Raw genomic sequence first — 20916 nt, forward strand, 5'->3', positions numbered from 1 at the left:
CTGGAGCAGGAAAAGAACATTGGGTCAACCTAAGAACACTTGAGGCTTTTGGTAATAATGTATCAATATTGGTTTATTAGTTGTGACAAACATACTACAGAAATGTAACAATAGGGAAGATGTTAACAGTAGGGAAAAAGGTGTGAGGTGTATGGGAATGGTACTATCTTAACTACTTTTCTGCAAATCTAAAACTATTACAAGAAGTTTATGAAGAAATAAAATACAAATTTGTGCTGATTTCTCTATAGAACTCTAATTAGTTCTGACCACCGAAATAGGAGTGGGAGCCACTTTTCCATTTATAAGCAAAGTTTGTAAAAAACGAACTTTCCAGGGGATCCCTGGGTGGCTCAGAGGTTTAGTGCCTGCCTTCAGCCCAGGGCATGGTCCTGGAGTCCTGGGATCAAGTCCTGCATCCGGCTCCCTGCGTGGAGCCTGCTCCTCCCTCTGCCTGTGTCTCTGCCTCTTTCTCTCTCTCTCTCTCTCTCTGTGTCTCTCATGAATAAATATATAAAATCTTTAAAAAACAAAACAAAAAAACCCCGAACTTTCCTTTTACAAAGGAGGAATTTCCGAGTTCTGTTGTGTAATACAGGGTGGGTCCTATCCAGTCTGACACCTGGCACAAGGAGAGTTTCCAGTGCTTTGTGTGGTTGACTTGACAGTCTGAGGCCATTACTTTCTAAGAATGGCTTTGCATTTCAAAGAATTTTTGCCAAGATTCTCTACCTTGCTGTCAGGTTGGTCTTGTTTACTGAAGCATGCAGAAACATTCTTCCTTTCTACAATAATTAATAATTCATGTAATTATTTGGGAGGGGAGATAAACACTTATTTAAGCAGAATTTGTTGTATTGGATTGGCATTTTTGGTTTGGCTGCATAGTAGCAAGATGAAAACAAAACATTTCCTCCCAAAGTGGTGACAATAAATGCAGAGCTTGTCAGTAGTGACACAGTCAGTTCCCAGCTGCTCGCTGTTCAGTAGACTCCTATGGAATGATTAATTGGTCTCAATCAGTTCGCAGCAGGAAGTACCCACCTCATGGTAAATATCACCACAATTGGTGCTAATTAGCTCTGTTGTCACCTGTCACAACTGGTAGACTAAGAGCTGAGGCAGGTGATCAATCTAAACACCAGCAACAGAAGTCCAACTGGAGAGGGGTTGGAGAGTCAATGCCAAGGCCATCATAGTGGGCAGGGAGCCCAAAAGCCTTCTCTGCCCTGTGGGGCTGAATGAAGCTCCGTGATTACCAGCACCACAATATGAAGTCAGAGGTGTGGACTCAGGAGGGGCCTTGGGTATCTCAAAGAGAAAATACACCTGGTATTCAATTGATGCAAACTTTCACGGCATATTGGCTTCTAAATCAGCCAGGCTGTAGTTCAAATCTGGACTTTGCCACCTAATATTCGGTTGATCCAAGTCAGTGGCTTTACTTGCCCATGCCTGGGTTTCCTAATTTGGAATAATGAAGGCAAAATTACCCACTGGGACTCATATATAGCAAAATATATACCACATGTTTGGCACTCAGTAGGTGCTCAAAACTTTTGGAACACCCCCCCCAACAAGCGAATAACCATGTAATGTGGTGTGACAATGCTAATGTTCATTATCCCTTAATAATAAATGAGAAGGGGATCCCTGGGTGGCTCAGTGGTTCAGCACCTGCCTTTGGCCCAGGGCGTGATCCTGGAGACCCAGGATCGAGTCCCGCATCGGGCTCCCTGCATGGAGCCTGCTTCTCCCTCTGCCTGTGTCTCTGCCTCTCTCTCTCTCTCTCTCTCTCTGTCTTTCTCTCTCTCTCTCTCTCTCTCTCTATGTCTATCATGAATAAATAAATAAAATCTTATTAAAAAATAATAAACAAGCAAACTTTCAGATGTTCAGGGTCAACACAAAGAGTGTTGCTGAAGGGAAGTTGGGGACCAAACCTTTACTGCCCTTTTTATTAATACTTTTTTAAGAGCCCAGTCATTGAGGAAGGAGAGGAAGCAAGGGTAAATGTAAAAACTGGCAAATAAAATTGAGGGGAATTCAGCAATGGCTTGTAGCAGAAGAACATTTATTGGATCACATATGTCTCAGTTGGGCAGGTTGTGACCAGAGCATGTGACCCATAAAGGAAACATCCCAGGGATGACCTACATTGATACCAAAGGAAATGGATCCCACTGTGACTTTGGGTTATATTCTACTAATTTCATTGTTTTAGAATTGGGTTCTCCAGATTTCTCAATGATAATTCAGTAAGACCCTGGGTGCTTGTTAAATCCACAGATCACTGGGCCTCTTTGAAATCCTGATTCAGGAGTTCCAGGCTGGGATCCAAGAATAAAGTGTACAATAGAGTTTTTAATAAACTCTCTAAGTCCTTCTTGTATTCAGATAAGTTTGAGAAATGCTGATTTAAAACTGTACTTTTCACTTGACTGCACATGGGAATTTCCTACCCCCAGAAATTCAGATTTAATTGGTATGGGATGTCCCTTGAGCATGAGAAATTTTTTAAAGTTCCTCAGATGATCCTAAAGCACTGGCAAATTTGGAGTAATAATGATTTAGAAAACAGCCTCAGGGGTCCACACACCCATGTGGATGACACAGGTGAATGATGAACAGGTAATAATTAGATATAAAGTCACATCACATATAAGTAGGTTCCCAGCACTGACTTAAGATGTGAAATATGGTAAAAAAAAAAAAAAAAAAAAAAATCCCAGGGTACCTGAGTGGTTCGGTTGGTTAAGCATCTGCCTTCAGCTTGGGTCATGATCTCAGGGTCCTTGAATCGAGCCCACATTGGGCTCCCCACTCAGTGGGAAGTCTGTGTCTCTCTCTCCTCCCTGCTCATGCTCTTTCCTAATAGCTCCATTGCTGTCTCTCTCTCTCAAATAAGTAAATCTTTTTTTTTTTTTTAATTTTTTTTTATTTATTTATGATAGTCACAGAGAGAGAGAGAGAGAGAGGCAGAGACACAGGCAGAGGGAGAAGCAGGCTCCATGCACCGGAAGCCCGACGTGGGATTCGATCCCGGGTCTCCAGGATCGCGCCCTGGGCCAAAGGCAGGCGCCAAACCGCTGCGCCACCCAGGGATCCCTCAAATAAGTAAATCTTTAAAAAAAATTTTTTTAATCCCATTTCAGAAAACTTTTGGGGAATAGTATGCAAATTATCCCATTGCCCTGGAATTTTATTGTATTCAGAAGTACTTGCACTAAAGGCATTACCAACTGTGATTTAGAACCTTAAGTCCCCAAATTTCCAGTGCTTGCCCTATGAGTGTGCATAGGAACAACAATGTAACATAAACCCAGTCTTTTGCCACAGTCATCTCTGGTGCTAATATTGCACTAGTTTTCCTCTTCCTTCTCTCCCTCTTTATCCAGTCATTAGATGTCAGGATGTGGAATTGCCACCAACAACAGGAACTCAAATCAGCCATGAGGATGTGTGAAATGGAAGAGTTAACATCCCAGACAGGAGGCAAGCATTATCAAAAATAAAGACTCCAAAGAGTTAAACCATGTAGCAAAAGGTGCAGTAATGCTTCTAAGGAGACAGTTTGTCAACCCAGATCATCAAGGTAGAGCCAAGAATTACTGTAAGAGTTATTTAGGAAGAATTTGTTGAGGGTACCTGGGTGGCTCAGTGGGTTGGGTGTCTGCCTTTTGCCTGGGTCATGATTCCAGGGTCCTGGGATCAAGCCCCATGTCCCCATGTCAGGCTCTCAGCTCAGTTGGGAGTCTGCTTCTCCCTCTCCCTCTGCCCCTGCCACCTCGCTACTCTCTCTCTCTTTCTCAAATAAATAAAATCTTTTTTTTTTTTTTTTAAAAAAAAAAAAAAAAGGAAAGATTTGTTGAGCAAAATGAGGGGTCATCAGGACTTTTGTCTGGAAATATTTCTTCAAATCACAAAATAGTCACTTCTAACTCTATATGGGGGCATATTGTTTATCGGTCTGTAAACTGCATTACTAACTTCAAATCTTCCAACAGCCCCAAAGAATGGAGGCAAAGAAAATGACCTGTTTGTAAGCAGGGCAAGAAGTATTATGCTTTTGTTTTGAATGGAGAATTCAGGCTTAGATACCTTCCTCCAGGTAGGATGGCTACTAGAAGGAACAAAACAGAACGCAGGTCGAGGATGTGGAGAAATCAGAACCTTTGTGCATTGCTGGTAGGAATGTACAATGATGCAGCCGCTGTAGAAAACAGTAGGACAGGTTTAAAAAATGAAAAGTAGAACATGATCTAGCAATTCCACTGACAAGTATATACCCAAAATAACTGAAAGCAGGATCCTAACGAAATATTTGTACCCACTCATATTCAAAGTTACATGACTCAAGAGAGCCAAAAGGTGAAAGCAACTCATACATCCATGGACAGATGACTAGATAAACAAACTGGTATAAACACACAATGGAATATCATTCAGCCTTAAAAAGGAAGGAAATTTTGGTACCTGCTGTGACGTGGATGTAGCAGCACTTGGAGTATTATTACATGGGCATACTAACAGCTTTAGGACACTGTGCTGAGTGAGATACACCAGTCATGAAAGGGCAAATACCAGACTATTCCATTTCCATGGGGTTCCTAGAGTAGAATGGTGGTTCCCAGGGGCTGGGAGGAGGGTGGGAATGGGGAACTAGTGTTTAGTGGATATGGAATTTCAGCTGGGGGAGGTGAGAATGTTCTGAGGTGGATAGTGGTGCTGGTTGCACAATAGTGTCAAAGCACTTAGTGCTGCTGAACGGGACACCTAAAAAACTATTATGTTAGTAAATTTCATGTGTATTTCACCACAGTCTTTTAAAATAAATAATCTGAAAATGGGCAAAAAAAAAATTAAGTCTGAGAGGAGTCACACAGCTGGTAGGTGTCAGTGCAGGTAGTCAGCTCTAGGGGCTGCACGTGTGTCCGTTTCTCCCTTTCCACCTCAGGGCTCTCAGGGAGTAGAAATTGAAGAAGTTCAGGGGGAAGTAAAGAGAATTGAATAATTTTGTTCGAAGAAAGAGTGATCACAATAGTCCAGACAGTTGTCCTGAAGATAACAAATAAGGTTGGTGAGCTCCACTATCAGAAAGTGTCTGCTCACTAAAATTTTTTAAAATTGAGGTAAAATTCATCCTTTTAAGGGATAGAATTCAGTGTTCTTTAGTATATTCACAGAGTTGCACAACCATCACCACTATATAATTCTAGAATGCTTTTATCACCCCCAAAGTAAATCTTATGCTCATTAGTAGTCATTTCTTCATTGTTCCCCTGATCTCCACCATAAGCAACCTCGAATTTGCTTTCTTCTCCTATGGATTTGCCTATTCTGGACATTTCCTATAAATGGAGGCATACAATATGTGGCCTTTGTGACTTAGCATATTTTCAAGGCTCATCTATGCTATAGCATGTCTCAGTACTGTGTTTCTTTTTTATTTATGAATTTCTGTTCCATGGTATGGCTTTACCACATTTTGTTTATCTATTCCTCAGTTGGTGGATGTTTGGGTTATTTCCACTGTTTGACTCTAATGAATAACGCTGCTATGAACGTTCACATACAAGTTTCTGTGTTGTCATATGTTTTCAGTTATCTTGGGTGTATACCTCGGAGTGGAATTCCTGGATCATATGTTAACTGTGTGTTTAACTTGTTCAGGAACTGCCACACTGTTGTCTAGAGTGGCTGCCTTATGTCACTTCCCACTGGCATTGTATGAGTGTTCCCATTTCTCCATATCCTCACCAACACTTGGTATTTTACCCCCCTTTTTGCACTCCCCCCGCTTTATTGAGGTATAGTTGATATGCAGACATTTTTAAATTATAGCCATACTCGTAAGTGAGAAGTGGCATCTCATTCTGGTTTGTGCACTAACTTTTGTATTCTCAGCACAGTCCAGATCAGTCTCTCGCTACACAGTAGCATCTCACTACTGAAAGGTATGAAAATTCTAAGGGATTGTAAGAAAGAGGATCATCATGAGTGTTTCTAATCTTTGGGAGATCGAATTTTAGAATCAGATGCTTTAAATATTTTTAACACAAATTGAGTTAAGAGGTAGCAAGCCAGCTCATTCAGTCTTTGCTCCTGGGCACTCCTGGGCACACTTACTAATGGAGTGATAACTTTCAGGAGATGGTCACTCTTAGAGTTTAGAAGAATGACTGTGCACCCTGGGATAGAGGCTTAGGCAGAAGATAAGAGAGCTCTGAAAGAAAAAAAAGACTCTTTCCTTCATCTCCATTAAAGTGAAGTGCCCGACTCATGTCTTGGCTTTACCACCTTCACACCTTCCACATTGTCAGATGCCTGGTGCTACATGATTGCCTATAAGAGGGGTTTTCGACAGCGGTGTTCTCCAATTACATGTGTTTCCATTAACAAAAGAAATATCTTTGTGGGTTTCTTAGGTACTTGCAGAAATATATTCTAGCTCACTAGTAGCCAGAAGCATCTGATCTGTCTGCCTCACAGCCCTCTGACAGTTAAGCATTTGCTTTTAGGCAAATAAAATGTCAGCCACCATTTAAGAGCATATGGCAACAATATGGCCATTCCCTCTTGGGACCAGCCTCTCCCCAGAAGAGATGGTACTGAAATAGGAGATACTGTTGAATGCAGGACCCCTCTACCCTCCCACCCAGGCACAGTGGCTGGGGAGTGGGCAGGGTGCCACACACAAAAGGACTTGGGCAACCATATCAAATGTGAACATAAGGGGCAAGCTGCCCAGCCAACAATGACCACAGGCTCTTTGCCCTGGGCATCTGGGTCTGTGGTTAAGGGGAAGTACCGTCCCTAAACTGGCCAGGATTAGCTCTATAAAATAGAAAACAGCTCCCACAGCCACTGAAAGAGGGATTGGGACCGACTGCAATTGAATGCGGTGGTGTGCAGTGAGTGAAAGGAGACCATAAAAGCAGAGTCTCCACCCGTCTTGTTTCTGAATTCACCCTGTGAAAGGGGGAAAATAAACTACCTTTTCTTGAAATAGATGATGAGAGTGTGGAACCCTGTCTAGTGGGTCAGCTTGTGTGCAAGTGGGCATGTGGCCATAGGGATAAGGGGGAGGGCTGCCTTTGCAGGGACAGCCAGTAGTAACCAAGCAGACTGCTCAAGATTAAAAATTGAACAAAGTTTCCTCAGGAGCATCCAGGCTGCTGTGTCTGGGAAGGACACCAGAAATTCTCCATAGAGGTGCCCTGATTCTCTAAACATAGTCTCGAAACCTTGCTTGTCCTGATGTGATGGAACTATAATACACAAATAATCAAAAGGTAGTGTTCATCCTCTTGGAAATGGTCTGGGTTGCTGGTGTCAGAATATAGCTGGTCTGACTCACTGGCTTTACATCAAGCTTTTAATGGATGAGTTAATCATATTTCTGGGCCATATCAATGAACTCACTAACCTTGTAAGAACATTCAACTGTGGTGTCAGAAAAACTTACACTAAGATTAGACTAACCCTGTCCAGAAATTCTCATCAACTTTATCATTATTTTTCCACTCATGTAAAGTACTTGATTTGAATGTTTAAAGGCCATACGTTATTTTTTAAATATTTTATTTATTTATTTATGAGAGACAGAGAGAGAGAGGCAGAGACATAGGCAGAGGGAGAAGTAGGCTCCCTGTAAGAAGCCTGATGCAGAACTCAATCCTGGATCCTGGGGTCATGCCCTGAGCTGAAGGCAGATACTTAACCACTGAACCACCTAGGCATCCCAGCCTTATGCTATTTCTCAAAATAAATCTAATGCTCTTATATCTTAAGGAATAAAATAAAATAAGTAAAAAATTAAAACTCCCAAAAATATCTTTAGAAATATATATTCTTGGCGATCCCTGGGTTGCTCAGCGGTTTGGCGCCTGCCTTTGGCCCAGGGTGTGATCCTGGAGTCTTGGGATCGAGTCCCACGTCAGGCTCCCTGCATGGAGCCTGCTTCTCCCTCTGCCTGTGTCTCTGCCTCTCTCTCTCGCTCTATGTCTATCATAAATAAATAAATAAATAAATAAATAAATAAATAAATAAATAAATATTAAAGAAAAAGAAATATATATTCTTATAAAGCTAAGAAAAACGAGGTAGGGAAGCTTCTTGGTTCTGAGTAATTTTGCTTGTCTTAATTGTATTAGTCATATAATTTAATAATGTTGCATTACAACCCTAAATAAGTGAATTAGCTTCAGAATTTTATTTTTTTAATTTTATTTGTTTATTAATGAGAGACACAGGGAGAGATAGGCAGAGACACAGGCAGAGGGAGAAGCAGGCTCCACGCAGGGAGCCGGATGTGGGACTCGATCCCGGGACTCCAGGATCACGTCCTGAGCCAAAGGCAGATGTTCAACTGTTGAGCCACCCAGGGGCCCAGCTTCAGAATTTTAAATGCCTAGGAAAGTGATGAAATTTTTTAAACTACCATTATTAATAATGTTTTTCATAGATTATATCTTCAGAAAATGTACTGTGCAAATGAGAACAACAAAAAAAACCTCACATATTTTAGTAGTGTCAATCAATTTTGGGGGAATGCTATTTTACTCTTTACCAAATTGATGCAACTGACAGGGTGATATCATCCTTTGCTGTTTATGCTGACAGTCAATAAATTCCACGACAATTGGCAACAACAACTAGATCAGTAGCTATATGAACAGCAGATCTCAGGGGTTTTCTAAGACTACTTCTAGGAGTTGATGCAGACTTTCCAAAGTAGAAGAAGAGTTTTCTCTCTAATTGAGGGACTGTTCCCATATGACTGAAGGAACCTAAACATTTGGATGAAAAATAAAAAATTCAGTCAATCATCTAAATGTTTGCCACCATTACATGAAACATCAGGATACTTAAAAACATCTCGAGAGATGACTAAAATTTTAGACTTTACATCTAGATAATTGAGATCATACTGCCTTACTGTTTCCATATGAATGATAGTATGTCAAATGAGGCACACCCTGGAGAACTGTTTTGAACTTTTATATTCTATGCCACATAGAATACATGTTATAATTAATGTATGCAATTTACAATGTAAACGAAATTGATAATCACATAACTACTCTTCCATTTCTAATCTTTCAAATATAAAATAAAAACAAGTGTGTCTGTTCTTTCTCCTCATGTTTTGGTTTGCAGCAAAACAAAGTCAACTTTGGTGGTAGAATTCTGGGGCTCTAAGGTACTGTAACTCTGTCTTAGCATGAATTTGACTTTTTATCAAATGCAAATCGAATTCTGAATTCAAGAGTGGGGGCATTTGTCACATTTAAACGTTTTTTTTGAAATGGTGTCATTAGTACTCAGTGAGTGCTCTGTGTTTGATGAATAATGAACAGTAATGAATGAAAATATCAGAATTAGACAGTGTTCTCACTTTGTGGAGTTGGATTCTAGGTGATCAACAACTATATGTTTAAGTTTTGTAGGAGTACCTCCACTATTTTTCTCTAGTTTGTCTCTTAACAACTGTGCAAGGTTTGGAGTGGTATTTGCTGGGATTTGCTGAAACACAGAAGCAATCAAGTGGATGAATTCTGGATTTTTCAAGTTTAATGACATTCCTTTATCTATATTGATTGGAGCTTTGGTAAATTCAATTGTTGATACCACCTGGATAATTTTAAGTCTTTCTGAAGCTTTAAAGAAAATGTTTCCAACATAGCTCAAGCAACATAAGAATTTCATCAGTTGAAAACTAAGAATCACTTCTGTGGGATGTGTAAAACAAGAAGCTGACCAGCATTATTTTCTTTTTCTTTAATTCAGTATCATTATTGAGAGTTATTCTTGAACTTTATGAAAACCAGATTGGGGCACAAGCATGTTCTCCATCTAATCGTGTTCAAGGAATTGGAACTGAAAATCATTCAAACTAGGAAAACATGACATTGAAAAATAGTCTGCATTCTTTCTTCTACCTCAACATATCTGAAGCTCTTTCCGACAAGGAAGACTTAGGCTGATAGTAAATCTGATCTTTTTTAGGCATGGACATTTAGCTTCCCAGTCAGGAAGAGATCATAATTTTTTTTTTCAATCACTTTTTTTACTTTGCTGGCCTATCAGTTACAACCTTTGATCCTCTGACGTTTCTCCTCAGAAAGCTGTGATTTCTCACTACCGCCCACAGAAAAAAATCCAAACAGTACCTGCCAGTCAAGGCCCTCTTTTGTCTGACCCAGGTGACCTCCGTAGCCACAATCCCTGCTACCTGCCTCTTCCATGCAAGCTGCTTTCCAACCAAACCAGACTGCCAGTTTGGGCTGCTCACCAGCCTCCAGTCTTTCTTCCTATTATCCCATCTCTCAGGAATGTCTCTTTCTTTTCCTCTCCATTTGCTGAGTGTTCCACATGTACTTAAAGGAATGAAACACTGCCATTCATGAGGTCTTTCTAACCATCCACTCTTTCTACTTTCCTCTTTTCTCCCCTTCCCTAGCTAAAACCAATCTTTCCCACCACCTCCATCACACACACAAAGACACACATGCACGCACACATGCTACTATGCTTTAGTCATGGCATGCATCACATTCAAGGCTGCTCTTTGTGCGTGCATGTCGTGCCCTGCACAAAGATGTCAAACCCAAGGAACAAGTGAAGACAAAGATCCACCTTCCTTTCCACTCGCCAAAGCATGCACCTCCCCACAGGACTATGTCTGTGCAGAGAGGTGTCTTTTTCTTTTTTCATATGAAGTCTTGGACTAGCAGCATATTATGCAGCTCTGTTCATCAGCATGCATGCTTTTTTGTTTCCCTTATCAGGGCCCGAGTTTATTGAGGGCAGTGACTACCTTTGTGTTCCCATAATGCCTGGTACAATGCCTTTCTTACATGTAAGGTCATTCATTGAATTTAAGTGAAAGGATGACATGTATTTATTAAAAACAATTACTTACATATAAACATGGAAGCACTATGGGAATCAAAATGGACTTTTTTGAAAATGTGGAATGGCCAACTTATCTGATTTTAACTGTATCATGGTTCTAAGTAATTTCCTATAAAATGTAGTGCCCAGTAGTCTTTTGTGGAATTTCAGAAACCACATTCGTGATGCTATGACAGGCCCTGGTAGAGCTGGTCTGAAATCTACCACTGACTGTTTGTTAAAATAGGCAAAGAATAACATTAAGGATTGTCTGAAGTGGGCAGGATCAAGGTCAGGAGAATGCCCATGGGAGGTGGGGGAATTTGAAAAGGAACCAGTTGGATCAGTCTGAGGTCAGTATACTTCCTAGAAGTCTACATTAAGTTGAAAACAAAAAACCAAAAAAAGCACCACGTCTCAAGGTCCTTGAAGCTTTGCCAACACTGTATATAGTATAACTTGATGTGGCCCTGCCCTCAAAGTAAAGAATTGCTTTGTTAAGACTTTATTGGAGAACTCCTATTAATTCTGATGCAATTTCGTTGATGAATGGGAAATGTCCACAAACCAAGCTTTACATACCACAAGACCATGATGCACATAAGATAGGTTTTATGCCTATTTGAAGACGTGGCCAGGATGTCAAATTTCAAGTTCTAAAGGGTAACCATTGACCAACCCCTCAAGGGAAAAGTCTGTGTCTACGTAGAAAATATTCTACTAACTATGCATTTAACAATTGCTTTGTGTTTTCCAGGATGTGTTGAGTTGATGTGATGAACTGTTTTCTCTCCAGGAAGAGCCTTCTCCAACCATTTCACAGTACATGTTTCTCCCCTTTCTCCTCCCAGTCATCTGTGATGTCAGTGTGCTTCGCTCGTTTCCATCCCAACTTGGTGGTTGGTGGTACTTACTCAGGCCAAATTGTCCTGTGGGATAATCGCAGTCATCGAAGGACGCCAGTACAGAGGACACCCTTGTCAGCTGCTGCACACACCGTAAGTCGACTTTGTCATTTCTCTTCCAGCCACCCAAGCCCTGAAAGCGGATAACTGACACAAGTACACATGTGGTCAATAACTCCAAGTGAGAAGCATGTGATTTATAGTGATTGTATCCTGACTGACCAAAATAAAGCCAAGTGAAAAGTAGGGGAAGGAAACACTGGGTTTAGAGAAATCTCTTAATGATCTACAAGTTTTAGCACATAGAAAGGAGCTCTCTGGATACACCAAAGTCCATTGGAGAGGCGGGGATGGATTAAAACTAAAAAAAAAGGACACAGGGAGAAACTTTGACAGAGGTATCTGTGAAATTATTGTAAAGAAACCCTTTGTGTTTCCATTATAACATGACGACTCATATTTTCAAACAGGCCAAGGAGAGTAAGCATTTTGTGTCTAGGGATGGTATATGGGATTTTTGCCAACGGTCCTTTTCCATCTGTGATTTGAGGGAGTGCTATGGCTTTAAATTCTGGAATGCATGGTTGTAAGTCTCAACGGTAAAGTCTACAGTGACAATATAATCCCTGGGGTTAAAAGTCAACATCTCAAAACCATTACCCACAATTTAGCAGAAGAGGTTCAGTATAGTGTTCATAAGACAACTACTCTGTCATTTCCTTTAAGAGAATGACAGGTGTGTTTAGCAGTTGTTAAGGAGGAATGAGAAGACAGGCATGTCTCCATCAATCCTTGCTACCTTGACATTCAGAGTAACTGATGTTCTTTCTCTGAAATGCCCAAATTATGCCCAAGGATACAGCTCTACTATTGTTTCAATTTCCTTAATGTGGTTGCCTCATTTGTTCCATCTGCTGGCCTCAAAACCATTCTAGCTTTAAAAAAGGACTGCTAGCTGATTTAGCTAAGACCATGAAGAGGAAAATTCTTCCACCCTTGTAAGACTGACAATGGGAAATGACAAATACCAAGTCAACCTTAATTCTGATTGACTTGGGCCTAAGACATATGCAGGTGAAACTACTTCTTGGGAATCTTGGAAAATTGCTCTTGCCTACCCCATTTCTCCAAACTAATAACAGAAAATTGTGACCCAGGAGAAGACGGTTTGATGCAGGTGTTTGCTCAAGTAGTGTGAAACCACTTCTTGGCTGGATGTGCTTATCTGGTGTGTTTCTGAGCATCTCTGGTGAAATTTCAAGAATTGTAAATCCAAATGTTAGAGCAGTAAGTTTTGGGGGGAAATCCAAATCCAGGAGCTCTTTCAAAGACTTAAGCTTTCTTTGTCAAGTAACTTAGGATATGGTCATCACAACTAAAATACTATTATTATCAAACAGTAACATATTTCTGTTTGAAAATAAAATGTTTTTTCCCCTCTTTTGCTGCATTTTGTTGAGTCCATAGCTAAAAGGGCACAGTTAATTTTGTGACTGCCTTTCAACTTCTACTAATGCCTGGCTGATTGGTACCAGGATCAAAAGTGGTTAAGGAAAATGAGGCCCACCACAGATTACTAATTTCCTTTCACACCCACCACACATATGCATTTGGGACAACAGGAAATCCTAATTAAAGCAAAACCCTTCTGCCACACAGTAAGTTTATTCCTTAAATAAATAAAAACAATCTGGCATGTATACTGGAAAAATGAGCTGTGGCGTTGCTTTTTCCTTTCCATTAAGGAGAGTTGTGTATGCCCGTGTGTGTGTGTGTGTGTGTGTGTGTGTGTGTGTGTAGGCATTCCCACGTGTCTGCTTCTGTTCTGGTTTCTTTACATCTCTCTCTTTTCTTTTAAGCCAAGTTTTATTACTCATGAAAGCACAGGCCAGTAGTACTGATTAAAGCCAGGAAAGGCTACCACGCACATTCTTTTTCTAGGCATTTGGCTCTATACATTCTTCTAGATGCTTTCCTTTCCCTCCTGCAACCACCCTTAGGAGTCCCAATCCACTAGAATTTTGGTGCTTTGTTTTGATGCTTGGAAGTTAACAAAGAAACCCCACTGAACTCTTGCTGAAAAATACTAGGTGGATTTCAGGCTCACAACAACGTTCAGACCTTGCTTTTCCATTCTTCAGTTTTAACGTCTGCTGTTTTTAGGTGAGAATCTGTTCCATCAATTCTCACACTTGATTTGGACGCTGAGCTTTGAATGCTGTGTGGCTGGGGCCTTGAGTTTCATTACTCACTGCTACAGGTTCTGCATACACTGGAGGCCTGGGAAAAACCATTGTCCACAATCCCACAACCAGTCAGTCCTCTTGAAATTTGGAGACCTGATCAGGATGGCATTGAGTTTCAGACCCCTGCTGTACTCTCCACTGTCCATATCCACTAAGGCTGACTCAAAGTTTCTATAGGAACATGGTGTGAAAAACACTTAGGGGTTTACTTGGCTGTCCATCGGCACCGGGAAAAGAGCTGATGCAACTGCCAAAAAAGCCAATGTAATCTTAGCATACATAAATACGGGTGTACTTTTTATCACACAGAAGTAAAAATTCAACACATCCTAGATTTCTCTATTCTGTTGGTCGGCATATAGGTCTACAGTGTGTTTCATTCTCAGAACTTTGCTGTAAGACGAACTCAGATAAAATATAATGTATTCAAAAGGGAGTGACCAGGATGAGGAGGGTATTGAAAACCTGAAAGCCAGGTACTCAAGAACCAGTGAAGGAACTGGAGAGGATCAGTGTGAGTAGTCTGAGTAAGACAGGACTAGAGGAGAGGCGTGATATAACAACCATTTATAAATATTGTTTGGACTTGATCTGTATAATCCCAGAGGGCACAGTACTAAAAGTATCTCCTAAGCTTTCCTTATCCCCAGTGGTGGAAGGAAGAACTCCCCGAGAATCAGTACAAAATCTGGCTACCCTTTAGAAAGGTGCTTCAGCAGACTTTGGACCACCTCACGGTGGAGACAGATGAGCAGCTGCCCTAGATGATGATTACAGTTCCTTCTGACCAGGAGTTTATATGATAATAATAGTTTGGGAACCATCCTTTATATAATATCAACTTTCCAATATTAAAGATTGTTTCATTGTCATTGTGGCTAGGTATTATGGACAGTAACTCATCAAGAGTAAGACTTAGACTGTCAGCTATTTGCACAGAGAAGCACCAACTCACTTGTGGTTTGGCCCATGATGGCTAAGCTGCCTAAAATCTAACCCACAGGACTGTTAGGTTCTGCTTATGCTAACCTTCCATTTAGTATTTAATGTGCAGCTGCAAATGATTTTAACCTACCATTTAGGATTCTACAGAGTGGGATAGCCTTCTAGAGTTATGACAGGAGGTTAGAGCATCTTGTCTATGCTTCCCTGGATGTAGAAATGACCTTCCTCCAGGCCCTGGCCAAATCGAAGCCTCCATAGTAACCCAAATGATATTTTGAAAAATAAATCTATCATTATCCTAGATTTTGCAGTGACATAAAAGAACCTAATTTTATCTCATGAGGTGCATCATGCCAGTAAGTCCCCCTACTAGTATCCCTCCCTCAAATTAAAGAGGCTGATGAATATTAACCACTTTATATAAAGAACGTTAACAAATGTTTGGCACTATGACTACAATGCACTAAACTCCAGATTTAGTAACACATACTCGTTCCAAAAGTCAATAGTTCTCCTCGTTTGAAAGCTGTCCTTTTTCATCACTCATGGTGAGCTTAGAAGCCAAGCTATGTGCTGCTTCTGCTCCATCAATCATCATTTGCTGCAGCTTCCTTCAGCTCCGGTGGACTGCCTCTGACGGAGCAAGGTGAAGCTTGGTAAGTATTTCCACTACTACGTGTGCCTGCCAGAGCTTTTAGAAAGCAATCGGGTTCAAATCAAAAGTGGCAAATGACCTGAGGCTTGTATTATTGTAGGATTATGTCACTCTTTAATCCTCGTTTTAGAGTAATGTGTTTGACACTCCAATGTAAGCATTTCCTCCTGGATCGCGTCTGATCCTCCATGTTTACGTTTTTGCAGCATCCCGTGTACTGTGTAAATGTTGTTGGGACCCAGAATGCCCATAACCTCATCACTGTCTCTACTGATGGCAAAATGTGTTCCTGGAGCCTGGACATGCTCTCAACTCCACAGGTGGGTTTGTTTTCCCCTACACATAAGAGCATCCTGGTTAAAAGAGATACTTGCCTAATGGAACACAGTTCCTAAAAGCCAAACCCTCACATCCTATAGGAGCTAAAACCAGTGGATGCACTTGAAAGAGTGGGGCCTGCTTTCAACAGTCTCCTCCTGAAGCCAAAACCCATTTCCTTTACCGCAAATCATGTAATTATTGTAATACGTTAATCCTTAGGTCAGTTTCAAGTGAAAATGAAATAATCCATTTTAAAGCATAGTAATTATAGAAGTTGCCTGTGGTATGAATCCTATGTACCCTACAGCATTGTTAAACGCAAATGAAGTTGGAGCTCCACAGAGCAATCCCTTAGGGGCACTTGCCTTGGAGGAAGGGTATCCCCCATAAAACAAAAATCCAAGCCCTTGCTTGCATCTGTAGCCTAGACGACCGTCTGTGTGTGTGAAGAATTTGTCCAACCATCTGTTTTCTCCTCTGGAATGTTTGTTAGGATGGCTCCTGCCATTCCTTACTCAACAAATGAGAAGTTGGAAATGCAAAAGTTCCATAATTTCCAAACCACTACTGATTACAGTTATGGAAAACAAAGAAGCATGAAGGGAAGAGACCACTGGGGGGGAGGCATCTAAATGCAACTTTCAGAATCTATATGCAAGATGCATACATGCACACAGAAATGCCCATGTAGACACACTCTGTCCACATTTCTTTATGAGGAAAAAAGTAATTTCATTGTCCTCCAACTAAAAACACAGAGAAAGGTTTATTATTAAGACTTTGACAAAAATGTGAGATAACATCAAGAAAATTATAATGATATCTAGGAGATAATTCTCAGTTTTAATTCTATTCCCTTTCCTGGATTAACAACCCTAGAATGTCTGGCTCACAATTTTAGAAGACATTGTAGTTTCAAGACGCATAAGGAAATGTGAAACCATAAAGAACCTTCCATAAGTCTCCAAAAATACAGATGTAGAAAATATTGAGACTAAGTAAATTCTTTTTATAATTTGGAGTTGGGGCAGCCTGGGAGAGGGGTGAGCTAATAAGCTCCTAACTATTTAAGTTCCATCTATTTCGACTGATCTTTACCATTATACAAGTTGGGAGTTGTATGTGGGTATTTTATAGCTTTGTCTTAAAATTCTCAGCAATATGTTGTTTGCTTTTAAAAGCATGGAGATTACAAACAGATATGAGAGCGAACCCTCTAATTAGGAATTTTTAATTGCCCTTTTGGCTGATTAAACGTGTATTTGTTTAAGTTAAAACCAGTCGTACAGGGGCTACAGGACCATTTTTATTAGTTTTAGCATGCCCACAGACTCCTGTCCCTGTACAGAGATTGAGAGCTTCATGGCATGTCCATGGATGACAAGCAGACATGAGAGCATTCAACGGTCACCCTGATCCCTCTCTGTTCCAAGTGGGTGACCGAGAGACTGTTCGTTTCCTGCTGCTAATTTTAGTGATGGAGCAGACCATTGGGTGGCCCAGTTTTCTGTACTGTCATAGTGTCCCTTCACTAACACACTCACTATGAGTGTGGATCTCAAGTACTGCGAGCAGGTCACATGACCATATAATCTGAACTACCTGAACTGTTAGCTCACACAGCCGATTTCTGGACTCCTCAGCTAAGACGTGGCTTATTTGTTTGCACAATAAGGCTACACTCCCTAGCAACTATAACAACATGATCCCCTAGAATTATTTTTTTTTAATTACTTCAGGTGCGCAAAGTAGGCTGTTTGATGTAAACAGCCAGAAATATTTAGGGATGTTAGTTACACTTGATTACTCTTCACTGTCATTAATTCAGCAGAATGTCTCTTAAAGTACACTTTGATTCCCGAATTTGAAAATTATCTGAGCTAAAATAAAGACTTTCATTTGCCATTTTAAAGACTTATTTCACTACCATTCTTTGTGGGCTTCTAGCTTGCACACCCAATGGCTGCCCTTCATGAAATTCAATGTCCCCATTGAAATCTGGTTTTTATGACTTGAGTGACAACTTTCTGGTTTTAGTCCACGGAGGACACAAACTCTTGCTTTGACAAACGTGCTTCGTACGTCTGATATTAATACACGTGTATTCTCACGAACAATTGATTTCGAAAATGTTTGTAAATACAAGGGTATTGTGTGTTTTATTAAAGCCTGGGGCTGACAAGTGTAACCATTACAGTATTATCTTTAGTTTCTGCACCATTAGTTTCGAAATTCTCACCTGTCATCTCTGCCTGACTTAAGAAGCAGCAGCACACACTGATGGGATCCAGCCGGCCTGAAACCAGAGATACGCAGAAGCATGAGTGTCAGGGGCAGTAAAGCGTGGTTTCTGGCACAGCCGGGGTCTTTTGTAACGCTGTGTGAAAAGCAAACAGACGATTTAGCCGAATGACTTTTCCGCGCTATCTTTGGCTTGGCGACGAGTTGCCAGAGGGAACGTAACCTCGCCGTGTTTCGGGTTTCGGCAGGAGAGCATGGAGCTGGTTTACAATAAGTCCAAGCCTGTGGCCGTTACCGGAATGGCTTTCCCGACGGGAGACGTCAATAACTTCGTGGTTGGCAGCGAGGAGGGTACGGTCTACACGGCCTGTCGTCATGGAAGGTGATTTTGTGTTTTCTTACCGATGACGTGTTTCTCATTTCCGAAAGTCTGTTATCACGTTCTGGATTAGAACCACCTTGCATTAGGAGAGAGGCTTAGCTGAAGACATGCAAAGCCCACCTCGAGTGCCCCTTATCGTTAGCCGTCGTGAGCCGGGGATGGTTCACACTGCCTTGAGGGAAAGAGCCCAAGCTTCTTAGCATGTCCGGTAAGACCCCTGGCTGCCTGCTCCTTCCAGGCCTCAGCTTCATGCTCCAGCCACGACCCGTCAGGGGTAACAAGCCCCCAAGATGGCTCCCCCCACGCTGCACGGGTCCCCACCCTCACTTTCTTCCCTCAGGTCTGGCACTTCTCCCTTCGGGGCCTGCTTAATTCCTCCTCAGCCTTCAAGAGCCAGCACAGAGGTCCTGCCACACGGAAGCCTCTCCTGACTCTCTTGAGCAGAGAAAACCCACTCCCTCCTTTATGGTTTCATAGAATTTTCATTTCTTTTATTCATTCATGTTTCCGAGGAATACGTACTAAGAACCTACCATGTGCCCAGCACCATGACGAAACAGACATGGAGTTCATGTTCTAGTTGAGGGTGAAAGACAGCAAACCAATAAACGAGGAGATGTGTGGCTTGAGAGGCTAAGTACTACAGAGAAAATTTAAGTAGAATAAATGGGATTGGACTACAGGCCGTCTGATAAATTTGCTATTTTATATATTCATATATATGCTTCTACAAATAGCATTAATTACATTTTATTTCACTTATTCGTTCATTTGCCATTTTTCTCTTATTAAACTCTTCATTTCATCATTGGTTTTCTGCCTGGGGCCTGACACATAGTAAGTGAGGAGCTAAACATCTATTTGGAGAATTAGGAAATAATAATAATAACCCAAATAATAATAAGGCAAATAATACAGGGGCTCTTCCTCCCAATCAGAGAGGCTGGAATGGTAATGGGATACAGACCAACGTGAAGTTTCCACGTGATAAGAATTTTGCCTTGACTGAGAGATTGGTAAATGCCCCTGGAAAACCCTCAGGTTAAACCATCAGGTTAAATCCAGTAATTTGAATTATTGTAAAATTGCATGCAAGACTTAATGAGCGGCCTCACCACCTTTTGAAAGGTTCACTGTGTTCACCTTGGTACTTCATTTTCTTTCACTTTAGGAGTTGTAATTCAATTGATTTTTTCATCTCTTGTACTCATTCCAGGCTGTTTAGATTTAGTGAGAAATCGAAAATTACTCCAAGTTTATACATCTGTGTTTTTGTGATTTATAGAAGCATCCCCAGCCCAGCTATGTAATTCTTCCATTCAGACAATAGGAGCCGTGATTTTCCTACTGTTCTACACATAAAACAAGCAATATATCTCCTGCTCACATGATTTAAAGATGAGTAGAAAGAGATGCCTCATAGTTCTATGTCCATAAAACTGACTAAAACCATGCATTAAAGTTTTATGAAAGCATAAAAAGACCCGATAAAGTTGTTCATTCATGCAAACATTTGCTACACACCTACTTGGAGCAAAGCGCACTGCTAGATGCTGCCGGGCATGCAGACATTCTATAAACTTGGTTCCTGCCTTCAAGAAAGTGATGATGATGGGCAAGGTAAATGCACACATATCTGCAATATGGGTAAAAGGTCATAAGTGGCACGAAAGGCACAGAGAGAGCAGGGATCAGATATGGAGTCACAGCTTTATCCACAAATTTATTAGAACCAGTAGGGCATATAGGTTCCATTGATGTAATCCGGGACTTTAATTATCTGCAAAGGCTACAGAACATTCTCACTGATAACTTTCAGATTTTTTTTTCTTTTTAGTTTCTCTAATGTGAATAATGTTTTGCATGATGAACATTTTTGTTCTGTGGCTGTTGTCTTTTTCAAGCATGATCAGAATTTGCAGTGTGGTTCAAAAGATGGGTACCTAAGGTAAAAACCACAAACCTTTTTATGAGCTTGATTCTGCTTCTTACATTGGCCCATCCATCCAAAATATAAAATACAGATCTTAATAAAGTTGTAAAATAGCAGGAATTTGGCTTCATAGTAATTTTAAATGGGTCATATAGGGCTAAGGTGGGAGGGGGATTTCTATTTTTCACCTAACATACAGAAGGTGAAAATCCACTTCTATAAATTAAATAAGGTCCTCATTTTGCACCCTATAAACCCTTTCAGGATGCTGTTAAGAGCAAGTGGAGTCTCACCAGGGGCCACTTCAAAGATCAGTTCCTCGTGTTCTTTAGAACAGTTTAAATGATCATGTGTAGAACTGCTGTTAGCAGTTTCACTGGGCATAATTT

The 20916-nt window shown here is 40.9% G+C and overlaps 1 protein-coding gene across 8 annotated transcripts in view; it reads left to right on the forward strand.

The window, feature by feature from the left end:
- The window catches only part of DYNC1I1 (dynein cytoplasmic 1 intermediate chain 1), a 311119-nt gene that overhangs the window by 230072 nt on the left and 60131 nt on the right, over positions 1-20916 (forward strand). For all 8 annotated transcript variants that reach the window (XM_038556867.1, XM_038556870.1, XM_038556869.1 and 5 more), the window contains 3 exons: positions 11751-11897; positions 15857-15970; positions 18461-18594. In XM_038556867.1, coding sequence (XP_038412795.1) covers positions 11751-11897; positions 15857-15970; positions 18461-18594 — 395 coding nt within the window. The remainder of the gene's footprint in view (positions 1-11750; positions 11898-15856; positions 15971-18460; positions 18595-20916) is intronic.

This window comes from Canis lupus, chromosome 14, assembly GCF_011100685.1.
Source record: "Canis lupus familiaris isolate Mischka breed German Shepherd chromosome 14, alternate assembly UU_Cfam_GSD_1.0, whole genome shotgun sequence".
Taxonomy (NCBI): domain Eukaryota; kingdom Metazoa; phylum Chordata; class Mammalia; order Carnivora; family Canidae; genus Canis; species Canis lupus.